Raw genomic sequence first — 14,628 nt, forward strand, 5'->3', positions numbered from 1 at the left:
AGAGTGGTCTTTCAGTGGGCCCAGTGGAGAGGGCATTTATTGTGTGTCTGTTCACGTGTGTGTGCGTGTGTGTGTAGACCAGTGTTGAGTTCCACTGTCCTTGGCAATCTCTTTCTACCTTTTTTTGGGGGGAAGGGGGGCTCGAGACAGGGTTTCTCTATATAATCTTGGCTGTCCTGGACTCTAGACCAGGCTAGCCTCGAACTCACAGCAATCTGCCTGCCTCAGCCTCCCAAGTGTTGGGATTAAAAGTGTGCTCCACCACACCAGGCGCCACCTTATTTTTTAAATTAGTGTATTTGGTTGTTTGGTTTGGTTTTTAGAGACAGGGTTTCTCTGTGTAGCCTTGGCTGGAACTCACTCTGTAGACCAGGCTGGCCTTGAAACTCACATCGATCCACCTGCCTCTGCCTCCTGAGTGCTGGGATTACAGGTGTGTGCCACCACGCCCGGGCTTCCTTGCTTATTTTTTTAAATTTCATCTGATTCACACATACTTGTCTGATACAAAGTTTTACTTTTTCTTTTTTTTAAAATACAGTGCTGGGGAAGGAATACAGGGCCCTCTCCTCGTGCCAGGAAGGTGCTTCAACTCAGATATCTGTATCCCAGCTCTGAAAAGCTTTCTTAGAAAGAATCCTTGGACCAGAGGAGCCACAGAAGTGGGTCCACAGTTCACTTGCAAGCATGCTTGCTGCCTTCCCACAGGCGGGGCCTCCTTCAAACCTCTGCCAGGCAGGAGGAAGGCAAAGGCAAGTGGAAGGCGTCAGGGGTGAGGGGGCCCAGCAGCTCCTGTCTGCCCTGGACTTCTGTGCTCAAGAGGAAGCTTCGTGGGCAGTCGCTCCCCCTCATCGCTGCCTGCAGGGCCTGGCCCGAGCCTTCCCCCTAGGAGCCCTGGAGCTCCACGCAGTCTCCCTGGCGCAGGATGTGCTGCAGCAGCCCGTTGACCACGTCCAGCGTCTCGTCCTTTTCTAACACAATGTCATAGGAGTCCATGTAACGCTCCCGCCGCTCTTCCACCTGCCCAGGGAAGCAGATCCAGGTCCCCCAAATGCCCCTTTTTGCATCTTTTACTCTCAGGCCCCTCAGGGCCTGGGGTAGAGGTATATAACCACCCCCCACCCCCACCCCCCCACCCCCGCCAGCTCTCGCCTGAGTTCAAGGTTATAGGGACACAGCCAGGCAAATGAGGGGGCAAGAGCTGCCACAGCAAACACTTGGCCAGTGTCAACCACACAGTTAAGAACTATTTTTGCTTTGTTTTGTTTGAGACAGGGTTTCTCTGTGTAACAGCCATGTCCTGAAGAACTCCTTTATATGGCTCTGGCATCCGCTGGGCTCCAGCCTCTGCTGGCTGGGTCCACCCTGACAGACACCTTCTCCGAGCCCTTCTGGCCTGTGTTCTGTCCATCCCTGTCAGTCTCTGTTGCTTTTGTTTCCTTTTATAGAACCATGCCTTCAACCCTGGCCTCTCCCAGCTCAAGTCAGGCCTTCAAGGTATGAGTCAGACTGGCAACAAGGCTGGGCACGCCTTTAATCCCAGTGCTGCGGAGGCAGAGGTAGTAAGATCTCTGTGAGTTCAAGGCCAGCCGGGACTTCTGAGTGAGTTCCAGGACAGTCAGGGCTACACAGAGAAACTGTCTCGAAAAACAACAAACAGGTCCTGGAGAGATGGCTCAGAAGTTAAAAACACTGGCTGCTGCTCTTCGAGAGGTCCTGAGTTCAATTCCACATAGTGGCTCACAACCATCTGTAACGGAATCTGAATCCCTCTTCTGGTGTACATAAAACATAAATAAATCTTTTTTTTTTTTAAAGGAAAAAGAAAAACAACAAACAGAAACAAAAAATTAGCTCCCCAAACCCCAAGAAAGCCCAAGGAGTCATTACACAAAGCACTACAGTGAGGGTTAAATAGGTTAGCAGTATTTGCGTGACTGGAATGGGGCCTGAAACATACGAGCACAAAGCCACACGTGCTTGCTCAGATGACAGGCTGGAGGGACACTTTTCTTCCAAGTCCTGGTACAGGCCAGTGCAAAGCACACAGTAGTGTGCTGAGGCTTCGGGATGCAACTCAGTGACAGAGCACTTACCTGCCATCTGTCAGGTCAGTGTTCCCTCTCCAGCAAGCACACAGACACACAGCCATCAAGAGAGAGAGCACAAATTGATGGCATAGGCACGTAATCCCAGCATTTGGGAGGTCGAGGCAAGATGCTCAGAAGGTCAAGGTCAGCCTCAACTACACAGTTTGAGTCTAGCTGGGATACACAAATTCCTGTTTCACCCCCGACAAAGAGAGAGAAAAAGAGAAAGAAAAATGGAGAACATGCCTTATGTCGCTCCTCTGTAGCCCTAATGCTACCCACCCTATCAAGCATCCGAGAGGTATTCAAAGGTGTGTGAAAAGGGGTCTGCTCGGAAGCCAGAGGGGAAGGCCAGCCACCGCCTACCTTGTCATTCAGGAAGCCAATCTTGAGAATGTTCTGCACCCCAGGGACCCCGTCAGCCATAGTGAGGTCCCCTATGGAGTCGCCGAGCAGGAGGATGTTGGTCTTGTCCCGAAGCTGCTGGAAGTAACTGGAGTTCTCACACACGGAGCTGTTCTTGTTGTAGGTGTGGATGAGCTGGCCCTTGAAGCCTTGCAGGAAACCCTAAACCACCGTGACAAGACATAGCTAGCTGGCTGGACCCACCCAGCCAGCACACTTGCCGTTGTCTGTCATGGGGGTGGGGGGCGTAGGGGGAGAGAGGAGGGAGGGGGGAATTCCTAAAGGCAGAGACAATGGCAAAGCTGAAAAACTAGGGTGGGCTTTGGTCTGTTCTTCTAAACATTTTCATAAAACCCAGCTGGATTCATTTCTTTTCGTCTTGCCTTTGGCTGCGTTCTGGGTGGTGGTGGCAAAGCTGACAGGAAGTGCAACAGAGGGCTGGCCTCTTACAAAGTACGAAGACTTAGCCCAGGGCCTTGGACGTACAAGCAATGTACCACTGAGCCACACTCCTTTTTCTTTTGAGACAGGGTGTAGCTCTAGCTGGCTTTGAACTCGGGTCCAATGATCTCGTGTCTAAGTGCAAGGATTAAAGGTGTATGCCATGATGCCCTCTTTCTTTTCTTTTCTTCCTTCCTTCCTTCCTCCTCTGCCTCCCTTTCCTTTTTTGAAACAAGATCTTACTATACATAGCTCTGGCTCACTATGTAGACCGGGCTGGCCTCAAACTCACAGAGCTCCCCCTGCCTCTGCTCCCAAGTGCTGGAATTAAAGGCGTGTACCTGCCTCTGGTTTTCACTGTGAGACACATCTTTTTCTACCCAGCCTTTCTAGGACCACCATGACGTCTGTTCTGCAGCTCAAGGAGGCAGGGCTTGGCTTTCAATCTTCTTGCCTTAAGCTTTCTAAACAGCTGGAATCATAGGACTGTGCCACCAGGCCCAACCCACTTGGCCTTTTGGAGGAGAACTTTGTAACTCCTGTTTTTTGTTTGGTTTGGTTTGGTTTTTTGAGACAGGGTTTCTTTGGGTATCCTTGGCTGTCCTGGACTTGCTTTGTAGACCAGGCTGGCCTCGAACTTACAGCGATCCAGCTGCCTCTGCCTCCTGAGTGCTGGGATTAAAAGCGTGTGCCACCACGCCCAGCTTATAATTCCTGTTTTAAATAATGGCCATCAGGTTATTACTGATCAGGTTATTGCAGGTTCTGGTGGAGCCTGCAATACAAAAGCTGCCCAGTTAGGATGCAGTAGCTACTCGGATATAAGAGTATTTGCCTACAAGGGCAGGGTTAGATTCCCACCTGAAAAAATATATTCTCTGTCTGGGTCACATGTGGGTTAGCACTTGGCTATAGGCCATCACGAGTGACATTTTTGCTTGTTTGCGATGGGGTCTCCCATAGCCCAGTGAATCTGAACTTATTATGCATGGGAGGCTGGCTTTGAACTTTTGAGCCTGCTACTGCTACCTCTACCTCGCAGGTGCTGGGATTAAAGACGGGTACCACCAAGCCTGCCCACTGGGAGGAAGTTGAAAACTCAGGTAAATTGCAGCGGCTTACCTCTGACTCTCAACGCACAAGTCCAGGTGTAAGCCCTTTGGTAAACAGGGTGATACACAAACTAGGATGGTGTCACAGGGCTACAAACGAGGACTCTGTGACAGAGCCGACTCTAGATCTGCTTAACGTAACACACAAGCTGGGTGTGGTGGTGAAAGTTCCAGTCCTAGCACTGGGGGAGGGGTTTGGGGTGTTGGGGGGCAAAGGCAGGGTGTGTTTCTCTGTGAATTTGAAGCTAGTCTGGTTTACACAGTTAGTTTCTATATAGCCAGGGCTCTACAGAAAGGCCTTGTCTCAAAAAGAAAAAAAAGAAAAGAAAGTTACCCATGAAGGCAAGCGCCTTGACTCACACCTACAGTCATCCATCCATTCAGGATGCCGAGGCCAGAGGAATGACTGAGCTTGGGAACTCCAGGCCAGCCTGAGCAATATAGCAAGACTCTTGTCTCAAAGAAAGAAAGAAGATGAAGGGGCTAAAAATGCCCACCGGAGGGCAAGGAGGCCAGCTGGCCAAGCGGAAGGCATCCCGGAGTGGCAGCCCACCCTCCTCTCTCCCCAGCCTGGCCAGAGACGTGGCTTACATCCTCACTGAAATCCATGTAGTTGGACACAATGTGGATGTTGGGGTGGAACACTTTCATCTGGCGGATAATTTCTTCCAGGATATCACCAATGCCAGCCGAGAAGATGAAAAGAGGAATGTTGTTCTGGTAGAGTGTGTCGAAGAACGTCTTATAGCCCTCCCTGCAAAGAGACCAAACACCCATGAAGGCCATGGCCCTGCTCTTTACTTTCTACTTGGATTTTTGGGGGGGGTTTTTTGTTTGTTTTGTTTCGAGACAGGGTGTCTCTGTGTAGCCTTGGCTGGCCTTGAACTCACAGTAATCCGCCTACCTCTGCCTCCCCAGTGCTGGGATTAAAGGCATGCATCACGAAGCCCAGCCCAGGCTACATATTATTATTATTATTATTATTATTATTATTATTATTATTATTATTATTATTATTATTATTATTATTATTATTATTATACCAGTGACCTAAGTGTGGAGGCCAGAGGTCAACCTTGAGTGTCCTTCCTCAGGAGCCATTCATCTTTGTTGTTATTTTGTTTTGTTGGAACACAGTTTCTCTGTGTAGCCCTGGCTGATCTGGAACTTACTCTGTAGACCAGGCTAGCCTCGAACTCAGAGATCCACCTGCCTCTGCCTCTTGAGTGCTGGGATTAAAGGGATTAATAAGCATGCACTTATTTCTGAAAACGTAGGTGTTCTTGCTATGTTTACGGGCCCGGATGCACTGTGGCACATATGGAGGTCCAAGAACAACTTCATGGAGTCGGTTTCCTCTTTCCCCCTTTACGTGGGTACAGTAGTCAACTTGCATGATAATGATGTTCCCCACTGAGCCATCTCACTGAGACCCTCAGCTTGTTTACAGACAAGGTCTCTCACTGGGATCTGCGGCTAACTGGTTAGGCTAGGCTGGCTGGCCAGTTTTACCCCCAGGGATCTGCCTATCTGTACTTCCTCAGTGCTGGGGTTACAAACTCTTTCTACCATACCCCACTTTTTATGTGAGGGTTGGGGTGGAACTCAGGTCCGTATGCTTGATGAAGCAAGAGCTTTACCAACCAGGCCATCTCCTCAGAACCTCAGGCAAGGAATATTTTTATTTTTCCTTTTTGTCTAAATAAATAAATACAAGAACACCTTGTCTCTTTCTCTCATTATGCTATTATATTATATTATATTATATTATATTATATTATATTATATTATATTTAATTACAACACACACACACAATCTAAATGTTCCTTTAAAAAAAAAAAAAAGCCAGCCGGGCATAGTGGCGCACACCTTTAATCCTAGCACTCCAGAGGTTTGTTGTTGTTGATTTTTAAGCCATTATTTACAAGAAGTTGGAGTTGAGCTGGGCGTGGTGGCGCACGCCTTTAGTCCCAGCACTTGGGAGGCAGAGGCAGGCGGATCGCTGTGGGTTCGAGGCCAGCCTGGTCTACAAAGTGAGTCCAGGACAGCCAAGGCTACACAGAGAAACCCTGTCGGGGGGTGGGGGGGAAAGAAGTTGGAGTCTAGGAGATGACGCTATGGCCACTGTGCACAGCATCCCACTGAGGAGAAAGGCTGCCCAGGGCCACACCACCTTTCCTCCTATTTACCCAACCACAGAGTCTGCTCAACCCTCCCCAGCCCCCTATGCCTCGGTGAGACAGTTTTAGACTGGCTTTCATTTTCAGTTTTTGATACCACGGATGGAGTTCACAGGCCTCCGATACCAGGCAAGTACTAGACCAGGGAGCCACACCCCAGCCCGCACAGCTGCTTGGGCTAGTGTGGTGGAAATAGTTCACATTACAGCCAGGAGCTTACCTGAGCATGGCAGTGGACTCTCCAACCACCTGTGCTATCTGGGATTTCTGAATCTTCTGCTGGCATAGCAGATTGTGGGCTTTGGTCCACCTAGGAACAGAGAACCCACAAACTCCAAGTCTCAGTCACCCCAGGAAACCGAGTGCCCTGTCCCTTGTCCCCTCTGGCAGCACCCAGTGGGGGAGGGAGCACAGTCTGTTCCACAGAGCCATCTGCTAAGGAATTTCAAGCCATCCTTAGAAGAAAGTGGAGAGGAGAGGGAAGCAAGGGCCGTGCAGTGGACTGGGGAGGCCGGAAATCTTCTGACTCCCTCCCTCTGCCCAGGGAAGCTAGGTTTTGGTTTTTTGCTTTTGTTTTCCGACATAGGGTTTCTCTGTGTAATCGCTCTGGCTATCCTAGAACTCTCTTTGTAGACCTGGCTGGCCTCAAACTCACAGAGATCCACCCGCCTCTGCCTCCCAAGCGCTGGGATTTAAAGGTGTGAGCCACCACTGTGGGTCTCTGTGGGATACGGTTGAAGTCCTGACTTCTTAGGATAGCCATTTCGAGCTCGGTCTATGAAGACGGACCCCGTTTCTTAGCGGGGCTCTCACTCCACCTGATCTGGTAACCCCAGATTTTGTAAGGGGTGCCACGTAGTCCTACAAGTCATCCCCTTACACATAGGACAGTTAAGGCTATGATAGGGCCCCGTGTTAACTGCGTATGAACGAGTCACTGCACCACTGCATGTAGATGAAGTATCCTGGCGCCCTCAGCGCTAGCAAATCAGACCTTCACCCTCCCCAAGACCCCTCCCCACTGCCCAAGGTTTATAAATAAAAGCTGGCTGGCTTGCGGGGAGTGTGTGTATGTGTGTGTGGGTGGGTGGGTGTGTTGGGGGGTGCTCTCAAAGCTCGTGCCCAAGCCAGGCGGTGGTGGTGCACGTCTTTAACCCCAGCACTCGGGAGGCAGAGGCAGGCGGATCACGCTATGAGTTCGAGGCCAGCCTGGTCTACAAAGCAAGTCCAGGGCAGCCAAGGCTACACAGAGAAACTCTGTCTCTAAAAAACAAAACAAAACAAAAAGACAATCAAATGCTGGTGCCCGGGCTCATGTTCTCTTGCTCACCATTCCTCTACCATGACTGTCTTGAGACTCCATTTATTAGGGGGAGGGGAGCGTACCACCGCTGGACTCCTGGTGGTCAGGCACCAATGATGGAACTACCTTTGCAGCCACTAGGGCCTGCTCAACCACTGCCAATAGCTCGGTGCTGACTCCCCTGGCCTGCACCTCACCCGGTCTGCCAGCAGGTTTCGGACATCCGCCTGCTTCCGCTGCTGTGCTTGGCACGGTGGTTCAAACAAGGAGCTGTATGTAGCACTTATGAAGCTCTCTGAGTCTCCACTGCCTTTGGAGACTTGCAGTCTCATTCTAAAAAGAGCTAACTGTAACACCCGGTGTGGAAACTCATTTTCCACCTCACCTGGAGAGGCTGAGAACATGGCTTAATGCCCAGACCACAAGCCTCACCCCTGAGCATTCTAATCTGCCCCTGAGCAAGAAACAGGGCCTTGGGACCTTTGGTCTCGAGGTCTGTCCGTTCTTGTCCAGAGGCAAGCAGCACCTGGACTGACCAATGAATGTGGGGCCCAGGCCTGCCACTGCACCGAACACAGAACGACACACAATCACCCTGCCCCTAGGTTTTGTTTTTTTTTTTTTATTTTTTATTTTTTGGTTTTTCAAAAACAGGGTCTCTCTGTGTTAGCCTTGGCTGTCCTGAACACGCTTTGTAGACCAGGCTGGCCTGGAACTCACAGTGATCCCTCTGCCTCCTGAGTGCTAGGATTAAAGGTGTGTGCCACCACACCCGGTCTAGGTTTTGTTTTTTAACTCAGTCTTATATAGCACAGGCTAGACTACAACTTCCTATGTAGCCAAGAGCAACCCTGGTCTTCCGGCTCCCACCACCCAAGCATTGGCACGATGTGCATGTGCCAAGCTTAAAGGTGTTTATTTCTATCAGAGTTTTGCAGTTTAAAGCCAGGCACGCGCGCCTGTAATGCCAGCAATGACAGGAGCTCTTCCTTGTCAGCGCCACTTACCACTGCACCATATGAGGCAGCTTCTCTTTGATGGTCCGGTGTGGGTCAATCTCAATGGGGTAATAGTGGTGAAAGAGCGCCGTGAGCTGGGACAGCCAATAAGGAGGAAAGTTGTGAGTGTACATCACACTGGCCCCAACAATTAGAAAATTACTTCAAGGATGGAGCCGTGTAAGAGGGGTTTCTTCAAACTGTCACATGGCGGGGGTGGGGTGGAGAACACACACTGTTTGTGAAACTCAACTTTCTCCTCAAGCTTTTCAACTGCTCACACTTGCCTACTGTACACAGTGTGCAGTGTGACTGCATTCTCAGGACCTATCGCTCCTCTGTACCCACCCTAAGAATGAGGCCTAAGATCCCTCAACATGAGCCAGACTGGATGGCCCATGCTTGTAACCCCTGTACTCAGGAGGAGGAGACAGGAGGATGACAGATGGATAGCCTGGGCTACAGAAACAAGCCCAAGCTACATAATAAAATTCGGTCTCAAAATCTGTATCAATGGTCCTGAGTTCAATTCCCAGCAACCACATGGGGGCTCACAACCATCTGGTGCCCTCTTCTGGTGGGCAGGTGTACACGCAGGCACAACACTGTATACTTAATAAATCCTTTTAAAAAATCTATATCTACACACATATATGCACACAGAGGCAGGGAAATGAGAGTGGGGAGGTAGCTCATTGGTAGAGAGCTTACCTCAGCACTACAAAATCAATGGGGGCTAAAGAGTCACTTCGGTAGTCAAAAGCACTTGCTGCTATTGCAGAGGACCAGGGTTCAATTCCCAGCAACTGTATGTGGCTTACAACTGTCTATAACTTTAGTCCTAGAGGATCTGACACCTGTCCTGAAATAAGGGGGCACCAGGCATGCATGCAGGCGAAACACTTGTACACATAAAATAACAGTAATCAAAACTAGTCGGTGAGTCAGACACCTAAGTAACAACCCAAGGGAGGAGAGAAGCAGCTCACTGGACCGCTCGCCTTAGCATGCATGTGGACCTGGGTTTCGTCCCCCAGGCACACACAAGAACACATTAGGGTGTGATGGCACAGGCCCATAGTCCTACCCTTGAGAGATGGAGGCAGGAGGATTTAGAAGTTCAAAGTCATCTTTAGCTACATAACAAGTTTGAGGCTAGCCAGAGCTACAGGAGAACTGGTTGCAAAAACATGGGCTGGAGAGATGGCTCAGAGGTTAAGAGCACTGGCTGTTCTTGTAGACTGCAGTCCAATTCCCAGCACTGACATGGTGGCTCACAGCCATCTGCAACTCCAGTCCCAGGGCATATGATGCCTGCCTGCCTTCCCTTCTTGTTTGCTTGCTTTTTTCTAAGACAGGGTTTCTCTGTGTAGTCATGACTGTTGTGGAATTCACTATGTAGACCAGGTTAGCCTCAAACTCAAGAGACATATCTGCCTCCCAAGTGCTTTGATTAAAAGCATGCGCCACCATGTCTGGCATGACGCCATTTTCTGACTTTGTGAGCACCTGGCACAAACATAGCACACATGTATATATATAGGCAGGCAAAACATTTATAATAAACCACCAGGCACTATGGTGCACACTTTTAATCCCAGCGCATGGGAGGCAGAGAGAGGCAGGGGGATCTTTGAGATTTAAGGTCATCTTTGTCTACATAGTAAGACCTTGTCTTAGAAAGAGAAAGAATTAGGGCAGAATGGTCTGGAAATGCCTTAAGAGCCTTAGTCAGGGGTACAGCCCACCTAGTAGAGTGCAGCCTCTTGTCACCGCCCATCTTCACAACAACTAATCCCATTAAGAGTCTTGGAAGGCCTCAGGTTCAATTGCCAATCTCACAAAACAAAACAAAAACCTAGGCAAGACACAGTGGTACATATCTCTAATATCAGCGTTCAGGAACCAAAGGCAGGAGGAAGGGGAATTCAAGGCCAGCCTTAGCTACATAGCAAGTTCTAGGACAGTTGAGGCTTCACGAGAGCCTGAACAAAACCAACCACAGGAAGCATCAACCAACACAAGATACAAATACCCTAGTTAGCGGGCATCTTTAGCTCCATTCCAGTAAGGGGCCACTTAGGGCAAAAGCCTGGAGCCAAGTACACCAGAGGTGGCTTCTCAGTATTTCTGCACATCTCACAGAAATAAATGAGCACTCACTCAGAACACTCTCCCTATCTGTTCCCTCACCAAAGAGTTACATCACCAAGGACATGGCACACCACAGTGCCAAGAGCTTGGGACAAAGTCTCTACACCGCCAAGATCTACAACTCAATTGAATGACCCTGGGACAAACTGTTCAACCTCTTTCAGCACCTGTTTTCTCACGTTAAAATAGAGACAGCAGTATGGTCTCTGTCTACTTTCAGGAGCAGAGGGTTGCTCAGTAAGATAGAGTATTCAAGTCTTGTGCAAACTCCAAAGCTGGCAGTAAACACAGTGTTCACATATGAACCACCACCCATCAGCGTGTCTCAGCCAATAGGGAAAGGCTGTCCTGATGGTTTTTTGTTTGTTTGTTTTTCTTTTTTTGGGGGGGGGGGAGTGTTTTGAGACAGGGTTTCTCTGTGTAGCCTTGGCTGTCCTGGACTCACTTTGTAGACCAGGCTAGCCTCGAACTCACAGCAATCCGCTTGCCTCTGCCTCCCGAGTGCTGGGATTAAAGGTGTGCACCACTACACCCAGGTTTTTTTGTTTTGTTTTGTTTTGTTTTTCGAGACAAGAGTTCTCTGTGTAGCCTTGACTGTCCTGGACTCACTTTGTAGTCCAGGCTGGCCTCCCCAGTGCTGAGATTAAAGTCACGTGCTACCACGCCCAGCTGTCCTGATATATTAAGACCAGATCTAGGGGCTGGAGAGATGGCTCAACAGTTAAAGAGCACATACTGCTCTTCCAGAGGACCTGAGTTCGATTCCCAGCTCCCACATGAGGTAATTCACAAACATCTGTAACTCCAGTTCCAGGGGATCCAGCTCCTCTGGCCTCCAAGGACACCTGCAAGCATCTGTACCTCTCTCTTTCTCTCTCTCCTTCCTTTCCTTCCTTCAAGGACATCTGCATGCATATGGACCACCCCCATCTCTGTCTCTGTCTCTCTCTCCCTCTCTCTCATACACACACACACTTTAAGATAATAAAAACAAACCTAATAAAACTAAATCTACCTTACCATAACAACTTAAGAAGTTATAATTAAAAACAAATGACAGCAAACCTGAAGAGCAAATCCAGAGTTTCACGCATGCTCAGTGAGCTACCTCTCAACTATATATCCCGGACCCTGTCTATTTGAGATAGGGTCTCACTAAGTAGCCTTGGCTGGCCTGCAACTTGCTATATAGACCAGGCTGGTTTTGAACTCAGAGGTCTGCTTCTTTCTCCTGAGTGCTATTCAGCTGGGAACCGCCCCTTTCTTTCTTTCTTTTGTTTGTTTGTTTTTGTTTTTGAGACAGGGTTTCTCTGTATAACCTTGGCTATCCTGGACTCCCTTGTAGACCAGGCTGGCATCCAACTCACAGAGATCCACCTGCTTCTGCCTCCTGAGCCCTGGGATTACAGGAGTGAGCCACTACGCCCAGCCATACAAACTGATTTTGACGTAGAGTCTTCCTAAACTATCCAAAAATAACCTTGAACTCTTTCTGGAGGCCAGGCAGACCCTGGACTTGTGATCCTCCTGTTTCTTTTTCTTTTCTTTCTTTTTTTTTTTTTTTAAGTTTTTTTGGAGACAGGGTTTCTCTGTAGCCTTGGCTGTCCTGGACTAACTTTGTAGACCAGGCTGGCCTCGAACTCACAGCGATCCGCCTGCCTCTGCCTCCCGAGTGCATGCGCCACCACGCCGGGCGATCCTCCTGTTTCAGCCTCTGGGATGGCAGCCCTCCACACTGGGAATGAACTTTCTTAAGATATCTGTCATTGAGTCTGTGGCTCAACACCCAAAGCATACCACAGCTATTTTCTTTTCTTTTTCTTTCTTTCTTTCTTTCTTTCTTTTTTTTTTTTTACCACAACTATTTTGAGCAAAGAAGGGAGTGACCCACCTCTTTGCGACAATCCTCACTGATGATTTTGCTGTTATCCAGAATATCTGAAAAAACACAAAATTCCCTTTACTTGCTCCTTAGCAGTAGTCATCTTGAGCCCTGCGGGGAAGGCTGACACGTGACTTACTGTGGGATGAGGGGCACCGTTGTCCATTGTAAGCAAATCTGCTCAAGGTCATATCAAAATCAGAAATCACCTGAGAGACAAAAGGAAGATATCAGGGTGGCTGAATAGACACCAGCCTAACCTGCTGGCCTTGCCTCAGCTTGGGGTAACTGCTTAAGTCTAACCAGGCCGCTGTCCAGGCTGCAGCAAAGCCTTCGCAGGGCTGGAGAGAGACAGGTGAGGAACCAAGAGATCCCGTGTCAGTACACGAGTTAACCCAGAGAAATGCAAAGTTCCCCAAGTCTGTGGTGACTTCCAGTGGCATCTTTCTCAAATGCATTGGCTCTTTCTTAAGGTGCCCTGCGACCTTTAGGGACGGCCCCATCTTCAACTTCTTGGGGAGCCGGCTAGCCTGGGGTATTGGGGCCGCCAAGCTCCTCTCACGTTCTTTCTTAAATCAAGCGGCGTGACCACATCTGACTATTTTGAAAGTTGGTTTATTGACGCAGGTTAACTATTTTCCCTAGGCGAGCCGGTCTGTTTGCCCATGACCACCCTGGCGCGCAGGCTCGCACCCCAGCTGGCAGGAAGGCCGCAGGGCAGGCATCCTCCCGCCGCCGGACCCGGCCGTACCCCACGTCCCGGTACCTGAAGGCGGTCTCCTCCGCCCCTGCGAAGAGCGCCCACGATTTCCTGCACACGTCCGGGCTGCCGCATCAGGACCGTAGCCTTCATCAGGCTGCTCACCTGTCGCGAGACCCAAGAGACTCGCTGAACCGAGCGCCGCGCTAGGCCCCAAGGAAGCTTGGCCTCCCGGCGCCCGCGATACCGCCACGCGGGACGCTCCCCACCCGCGACCTCACCTCCTCCGCCATCGCGCCGCCGGCCTGGTGGGCGGCTCCGAAACAGATCCCGCCTTATATCCCCGCACTGCGCAGGCGTCGTCTCGCTCTAGCCTTGCTGGTCAAGGAGCTGCTGGCGGTTTCCAGGCTGGCTTGGGAGGCTAGCAGGAGAAACGGGTGGTGGTGGTGGGCTCTACTGTGTATGTGGAGGGGGTTGGGCTGGGAGGGGGAAGGGCTGTTGGGGTGGGAAGCAAGACTCTGGGGTCCAATGTATGGACTGGCTGTCATGAGGCTTTAGTGTGTATGGACTCTTGTCACTTTTTTTTAAAAAAAAAATGGTTTATTTTTATGTGCATTGGTGTTTTGCCTGCATGTATGTCTGTGTGAGGGAGTGAGCCTCTGTAACTGCAGTTACAGATAGTTGTGAGCTGTCATGTGGTTGCTGGGAATTGAACCTGGGTCTTTTTCTGGAAGAGCTGCCAGTGCTCTTAACTACTGAGCCATCTCCCCAGCCCTTCCAGTCATGTTTTCTGGAACACAATTAAAAAGCAGTCTTATCCAGTGTTCGGGCCATAGCTCAGTGGGAGAATTCTTGCCTGCATTTTTGAGGCCCCGGGTCATTGCCAGCATTGCAAGCACCACCACCAACTACCACCACCACCACCACCCACAAGGTCTCCTAGTGCATTTTGGACAGGGAATGCACCCAGGAGCTACTTCCCTAACTGGGCCCCTCATCATCACTAGGCAAAGTAAGCCAGTAAGGCAGCTCAGGGGCTAGAAGAGCCTGGGCAGCCTGACATCTAATCAGCTTTGCTTCTGGCTCTGCTCACGTGAGAACCGCATGAGAAACCCAGTGAGAGCCGTGGGAGGATGCAGCAGGGATGTGGACCCAACCTGAAGACGCAACAGGAAGCAGATCCAGTAATGGTTCAATTGTGTTGGTGGCCACAGTTCTGCCCTAGGTCTGAGGACAAGGAAGGGGGTGTGGGGTGGTCTATCTGTATGTCCTGGGGGGTGGGGAGGGGGGGAGGAAAAGAAGAGGCAGGAAGGGGGTTCCAGAACCCGAGAGCACAATCCCGAGTGATCTCACTGGCCAGGA

At 50.1% G+C, this 14,628-nt stretch overlaps 1 protein-coding gene across 2 annotated transcripts; it reads right to left on the minus strand.

Annotated features, from left to right (window-relative positions):
* Positions 1 to 497: 497 nt before the first annotated feature.
* NT5C3B (5'-nucleotidase, cytosolic IIIB) lies at positions 498 to 14,547 on the minus strand. Of its 2 annotated transcripts, XM_084748866.1 has the most exons (10): positions 14,424 to 14,547; positions 13,543 to 13,687; positions 13,333 to 13,426; positions 12,706 to 12,775; positions 12,576 to 12,622; positions 8,540 to 8,625; positions 6,450 to 6,539; positions 4,640 to 4,802; positions 2,457 to 2,657; positions 498 to 1,020 (listed from the first exon to the last, which is right to left on the minus strand). In XM_084748866.1, the coding sequence occupies exons 2-10, from the start codon at positions 13,557 to 13,559 to the stop codon at positions 886 to 888; spliced, it is 903 nt and encodes a 300-aa protein (XP_084604992.1). In that variant the 5' UTR covers positions 13,560 to 13,687; positions 14,424 to 14,547; the 3' UTR covers positions 498 to 885. The 2 variants fall into 2 exon arrangements, with proteins under 2 accessions (XP_084604992.1, XP_084604993.1); XM_084748867.1 differs by lacking the exons at positions 13,543 to 13,687; positions 14,424 to 14,547 and having other exon boundaries at positions 13,333 to 13,536.
* Between the last annotated feature and the right edge of the window lie 81 nt (positions 14,548 to 14,628).

Source organism: Acomys minous (genome assembly GCF_964271855.1).
Source record: "Acomys minous genome assembly, chromosome: 12".
Lineage (NCBI taxonomy): Eukaryota > Metazoa > Chordata > Mammalia > Rodentia > Muridae > Acomys > Acomys minous.